General features: G+C 31.4%; 1 protein-coding gene across 3 annotated transcripts in view; it reads right to left on the bottom strand.

Annotated features, from left to right (window-relative positions):
- The window catches only part of LOC109537830 (dual 3',5'-cyclic-AMP and -GMP phosphodiesterase 11), a 202,470-nt gene that overhangs the window by 191,996 nt on the left and 986 nt on the right, over positions 1-9,488 (bottom strand). The window contains exon 2 of one of the 3 annotated variants that reach the window (XM_048663959.1): positions 3,951-4,142. In XM_048663959.1, the coding sequence (XP_048519916.1) occupies positions 3,951-4,014 (64 nt within the window). In that variant the 5' untranslated portion in view covers positions 4,015-4,142. Of the gene's footprint in view, positions 1-3,950; positions 4,143-6,695; positions 7,879-9,488 lie in introns of those variants that run through there. The other 2 variants (XM_048663957.1, XM_048663958.1) reach the window with 2 other exon arrangements.

Below are 9,488 nucleotides of genomic sequence, written 5' to 3'. Positions count from 1 at the left end.
TTTGAAAATGTCCACCGCAGTTGTGGACGAAACGTCAGGAAGAAATTCCGATAGACCACGGCTTCAAAGCCCGGAAAACATTTCTAAATGTAGTCTCCATTATATCCATTCTTTTGCATCACGCTTCGCTTTGGGTTAACGTAAAACTTGAATATAATGTTCTTGATATAATGATTAAAGCAACTGCTGATCAGGACAGTGAAATTGATTAAAACCGAGACGTTAATAAATGGCCCTTGAAAATGCGAGTTACTGTGAAAATATTCACTTGAGTATTCACTGATTTACATACAAAGTATACTTTCTGTTGTATTAAAATTTTAATTAAACCTAATTTAATGTCATGGGAACAGTTTATGAAATGTGCTTCTTTTCATCTTCAACGTCATTTCATCAACGTTTCGATTTAGCCTTGCTTCAGTAGTATTCAATAGTTATTGAATATGCAAGAGACCCAAAACAGAGATCGGGAATGGAATATTTAAGGAACAAAAAAGTATACCTATATCCGATTATATTATAATTAATTTGGTTCAACTGTAACACTTCCATGAAACATGAACAGGATAAAACTACAGCTTAGGGAATAATTTTATTCGTATATTATGTTTTTCTTGTACACCCCTCTCATATAATTTAATAACGAATTTCCTATAAATATGTTCACTTTTGCTCTTCTCTTCAAATCAGAATTGTTAATGTCAGGTTGTTAAATTAATTTTCGACATAAAAAATTGTTTTCTATAGATATTCATCTCTGGGATAGTTCCAAGCATCACGATACGTCGAAGGCAAAGAAAAAGTATAAAGAAAAAAGATTAGACACAAAGAAAAAACATCGTTGATCTATTTTCTAATTCATAAATTCTATTTGTCTATCAATACAATGGAGAATATTCCAACTGGTACTAGAACGAATCCAAACAAAGGATATTGTGTGATCCCAAATGACTGTAACAAACTGTACGTAGTAATTTTTTATAGTTGTCTTTTTATAATAGTTTAATATTCAAGCGCTTCATCATAATCGACTAATAGACAGAATTTTGGAAAACGGATTTATATTAATAAAAAAATAGTGTAAAAATGAAGGCGAAAAAATGAAAGCTTAACTTGCCAAAAATGTAAACAAATAGCCCAGATAAAATCACTTCTCATTCCGTTTTACGGAAATTGAGTTTTTAAAGTTCCTGCCGTAAAAATAAGCGAAAAATTCTAGGGACATATTTTACCACCTCAGTGAAATCCACTGTTGAATTCCACACCGTGAAATACTTTATGGGTGGGAGCATTTCATACTCGTCAGTTTATTGTTTTTTCTCAAGCTGGCAAGGAATGATTTATTTTTGGGTTAAAATTTATTCCCGAAAAAGAAATAACTTTTGTTATGTTGCGCTATATTTGCTTTGTATGTTTTCCGTTGAAATTCAAAACAATTAAATTTGAAAATCTCCAATTCACATTAATAAATTTCTTAATAGTGCCTCGCAAAGGAAGTGGGGGAGTTTACTGCATAAACCTGATTAAGCTTTTCTTAGTACCAACTGATCTACGATTAATTCGTATTAAAAATTAAGCCTTTGAAGGATTAAAACAAATCTAACAGTTTACATCAATTTTTAAAAAGGTTATCGTGGTAAAATCAATTTAACGGAAAAATCATTGCCACAAGCTTACTCAGCATAAACAGCTTTTGGTTAGCGAATTCAGGAATTTCAACTTGTTACTAGAAGCACGGAAAACATGTAAGAAGTTTATATTGAAGATGACGATTATTATAAATTATGCAAACATTTTCCTATTTATTGAACTCCCAAATCCTACTTACTGAACATATTTCTAAAAAATGTAAAGAACGTTTTTGTATAAGATGTTCCAAGTTAAGTCGGCACCATTTAGCACCTCCTTTACAACATTTATGAAGATAATATACATATTTTCCATTTTTACATATCGGAATTTTAAATATTCTCCCAATATTTCAAAAAAGATAAACTTTTTGAAGAAATTTGACCATCAATAGCAGATAATCGAGACATTTTTTGTTAATAAAAGTTAGGTCAGATCGTCTTCTCTTGGTACAAGTAATATCGGTGTACCCTTTTGATCACGTGCTTACGGGACACCCTGTATATGGCCTAGTCCGTATATATACGGTCGGATTCTATATACGGTCTGTAACATAGTATACTGAGACATTCTCTGGTTCAAAAAAGACGATTTAGTTACATTCTTGCAACTTAAATTGTAAGCAAAAATTAATTAAACACTAAGCAAAGATAAGAACTTGTACCGAGGTTACAATTGCAACTCGAAACAAAGCGAAATCAGTTCAGTTGTATCCGGATTCTAATAAAGACCTTTTTTAAAAAGGCTTTTTGTATTGACCCACACGTAAATATTTCGGCAAACTTTTATTAAGGAAAAGTGTTTGACTCCCCTGTTATTGAACGAGAAAGTTCTGAACGGTACGATGCTACGATGAGTTGGATGACACCCTGTATATTTTTTGAGAATATAGTTCTTAATAGAGAAGATAACATAATGGATTTAGCTAAAATAATGTATTTAAAATATGATATGTCTGAAAACCAAATTAAAAAACGTCTTAAAGTACAACAATCTCCCCGAAAACCGACAATCCACGCATAAGTCGAAAAAAACCTGAAAGGTTCAGGATTGTCCAAAGGTTTGCCACATTCCGAAAAAATCCGGTTTTGATTGAGCATAAAATGTCCATTGTATTTTGCCAGCCTGATCTGAGCTGTTTATATTTTTCGAGTTTTTATTTGCGGCTACATAGATAGACTTTCTCAATAAAAAATGTAGGCATGTTCGAAACACTTGGCTTGAACTGGCGGAGATTTTTTTGAGAGCGAACAGATAGTTCGGGCCTTTATTACATTTCAATTTCAATGGAGCTTAGAATTATTTCCTGTACACTAAACACCTTTTTTCCTTTCTAGGTGACACAATGCAGCTTTCTTTCGGTAAGTTTGGCTTAAAATTTTCCCTGGAAGATCGCTTTCAGATATTGTTGACTTGTATTTTACTGTATTAGTGCATGTAATATTTATGCGACAAGGAATGACAAGAAAGTATCTGTATTACGTTATATCAATTACTTGTTTTAATACCAACGTAACAGCAAACATGTACAAGTGTCGTTTCGTGTGAAAAAAATATTTTTTTACTCGCTTTAACTACCTATACAATTGCATTTCATACTAGATTTTACTCTAAATTTCGATATCCATTTTTTGGTGCGTGATGTTTAATACTGTTTAGCGACTTTTGTTGTATTTTAACTTGGAATCTTCAGTGGTCGATATAAAACACCCTTAAATTTCGTTCCCCTTCAATCAGCAGCTAGCTTATGCACAATAAGTATCTAAAATTTGACTTCACTGACTGCTTTTTCACAATGCACATTTTCCATGAAATGATTCCGATGTGAAAAATCAGCTCTTTTAAATAGCACCAAGCAACTTTTTTGGTCCAGCTCGAAAGTGTTTGCTATTATTAAACAATACCAAACCAAACTAAATAGGACCAAAAAGTTAGGAGCCAAGAGTGCCATTTAAAAAAACTGATTTTTTGACCTTTTTTATCAATGTTTGTAGGCTATATGCACTCATATGTTACAAAATAGATACCTTAGTGTCTATAGCTTGTTCCCTATACATCTGTAATGCCTGTTTTTCTTAAACAACTGCAAGGTGGGAAATTTTTAATGCACGGTCTACGTAAATCACCCTGTATATTTTGTATTGCATGATGTATATCATATTATATTATATGCCAAAATACAACTTACATCATATTTAAATTTTTAGACAATTAAATTTCGTCAGAGAAAATTATGTTTCTTTGTTACATTTCCATTTATATGCATTTGAGATTAAGATTTTCACATCTTTAGAAAATCGCGTTTGTTTTTAAAAACTCACCTTTTTCAATAATTAATGGTGAGAATGGACGTGGACGAGTCACTCGCTTCTTCAGTGTCCCCATTTTAATTGCTCACCAAGTGACACTCAACTAATCCAACACTAAATGTTTCAAGTACTTACATAAGTGATCACTAGGGGCACACCTGCACACATAAGCCTTGTTCTATGGGGCACACCAACACTTGCCAGCTACGAATTTGTGCCCAACTATGACGCCTTTTCCAAGATATTTCTTGAAGTAGGTGTAATAATTGCTAACAATAACAGACGACTTACAGCGTAAATAATTTAACACTATTCACGTTGGATTTTATCAGCGTCGCGAGGTTTTTGGTTATTTAAATCCTCTTCAGGATTACGTTACTGCAACTCGTCTTGTTACAAGGTGCATAAAACAATGGTTGGGCATTGTTATAAAATGCTGCCTTTTCTTAGCTTAATGATAATGACTCGGTTAACCGGATAAATAAGATATGGATGCGGCATAATATATTAATAACGAGATTTGCAAGTAATTTTATAAGATCATCTAAAACAAATAATACACATCAGGGTTTTGCCTTCATTCGAAAATGTGAGTACGAAATACTGAACTTCCAAATTATTTAGGAAAATTTTCAATAAACTGACAATGGTTGATTAAAAATACCCAACTGCACAGCATGCATTTTCCTGGTTTAAATCGATATAACTAAAATAATGTAAAATACGCCATAGATTTAAGTACAAACAGCTATGCGTGCTTTCAACATGCAACAAAATGAAATTGATGTCTACAAAAAAGCGAAATATCAGATTGGAACCAGAGTTGGAATTGCTACTAAATAAGTGAACTGACAAAAAATAGAAGCCATTTAACAAGATCGGAAAAGACGCATTTAGGCACAGTTGCACTTGAATTGGTAGCACCCTGTACGACAGTTAAACCCACAGAACTGAGGCATTATAAATTATACAACTGAGTAATATTTTCATAAAAAGAAAATTAGATATTGTCTATTCATTTATCATCCAACTTAAATAACAGCTTCGATATCATCTAAGCTGTACTTAAATTATATTTTTGACGTATATGAGAAACTCGTGTGAATTTATTAAGTGTAATTACTGCAACGTGGAATATAAGGATAATAAATATTAACGATTTAAAAATTTAGTGATGTTGCCTGATTGTACGTTCTTATAACACCAACACACTGTGTAACAATTTTTATTTTCAGTTTTTTCAAATAAGCTTTTGTTCACTTCCTATATACAGGGTGATTCAAGATTAGCGTCATTCATTTTAAGGGGTAATAGCGGTTCACTTGGATAGTACCTACGATAAAAATATAATTTTTCTAGGAAAATTTCTAGAAGATATTAACAGTTGAGAATCAAATTTCAACTTTGTTATAAAGCATTATTTTGAAATTGTCCCATGTTTAATTTGTGACATATTGGAATGCTTATGCATTCCAAAAGAAAAATTACGATATTTGCCTTCAAATAACGAAAATTTTTTATATTAAAAAAGTTCTCTCCTACATTTCTTTGATGAAAAGTTAAAGCGGCTATGAGGTGTTTTGTCATCATCAGATAGTTACAGGTGGATAGTCCTTGTTAAAAATAACAATAATTTTATCCTTATCTATCTTATTGTCACTCTATACTTTTCCATGGTTACCGGAATTTTTATTTACGAAGCAACAGGTTTTTTCAAAATGTTAATTAAGCATATTACCTTGAGAAACATTGCTGCCATCCTTCTGATATAGTTTTTTGCAAATATCTCAGTTTTTATTAACAATTATTTGTTTTACCATTCTCCCTGTGCTCTCAAAACACACCCATTTTTAAATACCCTGTATATCCTAAAAATATTTATTTTCAATCACCCAGTGCCTTGTAGGTAAACTACGAAATTGAAAATTATCATACAACAGCTAAATATTAATATTTAATTAATTAACGTTAGTATTTTGCCACACTTTGTTTATTTTTAAATTAACAAAACATGAATTTATTGTTATTGCAGATGTCGCTTATTTTCAAATTTCTATTTCAATTTTGAGGTAAAACTCATAGCGAAAAAAACCAGGTTTGTTGTTTTCGTGTCATAAATAAAATTATCTTCTTTTCCTGGGATAATGTCCACGTCGTTCAGGCATTTTTATGGAAACAAAGTTGGAGCAAGTTTTAACTCGCTTATTGAAAATGTTCTCCAGTTTATTATATTATACCTATATTCCAACTTATACAATTTGAATGTACATCGTTTTTTTATATTTTTTTACTTCGTTTCAACTACATCGGAATAATTTGTGCTTTACTTTATATAAAGTATTATTTGGAAAACCTTATCGACATTTCCTTTAAATGAAGATTTTTAGAAATATATGGATCAATTTCAAGTTTAATTTCGACGTTTTATATGTGGAAATGGATGATCTGTCTCAATAATTTATAATCTTCCGCTAGATTATTTGATCATACTTCATTACTCACTTGACGAAGTTAGAGATTTTTTTAAACTGCATATTTTGTCACTTTTTTTCAAATATCAATTTGACGAAAATGTGTAAAAGCACCAATGAGACAATAGTGCAATTTATTCGATCAAAGTGAGCTGGAAAAATGTGGAAACATTATTAACTTTTCTACATTGAAGCTTTTTTTCAAAACTCGCTTTCAGTTTTTATGATGAGCTACGAGTTGTGAAAGAAAACTATAACATTATAGGTAAACTTTGAATTTTCTTACTCGGAATCGGCTCACCTTCAATTAGTACTAATGGTGCGGGTCTCGACTTTTTCCTTTTCATATCGAAATTATCACTAAAAAACATTAACTGCAATTTGTTCATTCACTCAGCAATAATTCCCACTCGCACGTGTACGTACATAAATTGTATGCTACCACTCACGGCCTGTATATGTTCACCTCAATCGCTTTATCTATCAGAAAGTTAATGAATTGAAGACAGATTTCAGTAGTAATATGGCAGAGAAAATTACCAGGAGATGAAAATACTGGGCCTTAAAATAATAGTTACATTATTATGTATGTTAAACTTCTTGTGATTGGAAGAAATTGTAATTCGCGACAATTATTGTAGCATATTGTGGCGAGCTTTTTAACCTCTCAATTATATCAAATGAGCACAAATATACTAAAAAACATAACATAATTAAACTTTTACGGTGTCAACTTGAATCAACCCGACAGACATTTATGCGCCAGGAAACTTTCGCACTGAAGTTACTGCGAAATAATTTGGTTGCCTGTCCAAAAGTGTATTAGATAATTATTATCATTTAGTGGCAATTTAGATAAAATTAGTAAAAATTCCAAGCGCATGTATCAATATAGACAAACAGAACAAAAGCTTAATCTCGGTTAGGTGGTGGCATTGATTCAGTGATTATACTTGCATTGTTTATAACATTTAACCAGAGATAATATTTTGTTTTTCAGCATGTCTATTGCATCAAATGCTTGAGAATAAACGAATTTGTCAGAACTTAAAAATTGCAAGAAATGTTTCCAGTTCAAAGAATGTATTCAATCGTAACAGATTTTTTTAGTTAGTAGTGATTTTTTTGATATTTTGCTAGAGATAAAGGACAGACTATTGTTTCTAGAATTTTCTACGAAGCAATGAAAAATTGTCTTGTAAGTACTGAGATATATCGCTGCCACCTGGCGGACCGAAGGTGGTTATTTTTCGTACTTTTTTACGGAAGATTGATTGTTTTACTGTTTAACGCTTACAATTGTTCGAATGATGTATTTCTGATCTTTTTATACCACACTTTCGAGTCGAGTGGAAGAAGGATAGACGAAGAAGCTTGACATTGCTAAGTGAAATAATTAGTATTCGTACAACATTGCGAACAAATATTAGTAGTGGTAATGCGTGTACAAAAGCACATTAATGTAGAACAAACACATTCAAACACAATTAAAATGAAATATAATTTTTGACACTCAGTATTGTGAAAACAAAGGGAGAAAGTAAAAAATGGCAGTAAAAAAACATTTTCTCCCGTTCATTGCAGTTTTGCAGTGTTTGTTGCGGCACTTATTTAGGAACACTCTGTATAATGTGTACAACCCTGGCGGAAAAGTGCGATATCTAGATAATGACAATAGACTCTCAAATTTGGTTTTCACCAAATGAAAATGAGTCAAAGTAGAGTGATTTAAAACGTCGCTATTTGTCTATTCAAATGAACTAAAAGTTCTTATCAGCATTTAAACAAATATATTTTATTTTAGGGCAGAAAAACCGATTGGGTCGATAGCCATTTCTATAGGAAATAAAGATTATTTATATATACATACATTTTATTTTAAGCAAAATGTAATTCCGCTAATCAGTAGTTCAGGAACATAGCATGCTTAATTAAGCTTAAACAACAATCGGTAGCTTATCTCAGGATGGTTTATTGTTGAGTGCCAAAACTAGGTACTGAGTTTTCAATGGAAATATGATCTTAATTTGTTAAGTAGTCCATTAAGTATATACAGAGCGAATTCAATTTAAGGCAGGTAAGGCAGGTAAACGTAGGTTTGGCTTGCCACTCATTTGGGTAACGATTTTTTGGGATACTTTGTATATTGTAATTTTACATTATCACTACTATAATATAAGTTTCGTCCTCTAATTCGCCAGTTTCTTACGATAATTTTTTAAGCTTTCGTGTATAAGAAAGAAATAGTAAAAGGATAAAATGTCTAGTTCAGTCATATTGCACATTAGATTAAGCGAAATTATGATATTCTTAATTTTCCTGGGTCTCAGTCAAAGTGTGAAGTAAAATTTTTTTGAATATCGTTTGTTTCATTGCGTTGCGGCGAGACAACAGCGCCATCATCAGATTTAAAATTTATATAAACTTCAAACACCAATTCACAATTAAAACGTGTTGTATAAAAACCATAATTTATAAAGTGTTAAAACATTCATCAGTTTTTGAGGATACAAGTCCTTCCTTTTGGGAGAGCCAAACACTGGAAATGCTTTTCCAAGGAAGTATTTTTTCCCTCAAAAACTGATGATTGTTAAATCTTTTAACACTATAAACTATAGTTTTTATACAACATGTTTTAATTGTGAATTGGTGTTTGTAGTTTGTGTAAATTTTAAATCTGATGATGACGCTGTTGTCTCGCCGAAACGTAATGAAATAAACGATATTCAAAAACATTTTACTTCACACTTTGACTGAGACCCAGGAAAGATAAGAATATTATAACAAGTACACGGGGTCAGGAAAATAAATCAGAATTAAGCGAACTATATTTCAGATATGCAAATTCTCGGAAAATCTGCAAAATCTAAAATGTACAGTGTAACATTACCTGAACCTAAACATTCTCATTATAACTGCTGCTCATTTCAGAATATACCAAATACGATATTATAAATTTTGAGATTCGTTAAATAAACATAACGGTTGTAATACTTAAAATTGAAAGTAAAATACTGAAATGATGAAGCAACAGTTAATTCAGAAACACTTTCACATTTTCACTTTTTTATTGAAGAAA

Source organism: Dendroctonus ponderosae, unplaced genomic scaffold (assembly GCF_020466585.1).
Source record: "Dendroctonus ponderosae isolate FM_Combo_2020 unplaced genomic scaffold, Dpon_F_20191213v2 Dpon_F_20191213_2, whole genome shotgun sequence".
NCBI lineage: Eukaryota > Metazoa > Arthropoda > Insecta > Coleoptera > Curculionidae > Dendroctonus > Dendroctonus ponderosae.
The sequence above is the reverse complement of the archived record's forward strand: the minus strand, read 5'-3'. Positions and strand labels throughout refer to the sequence as shown.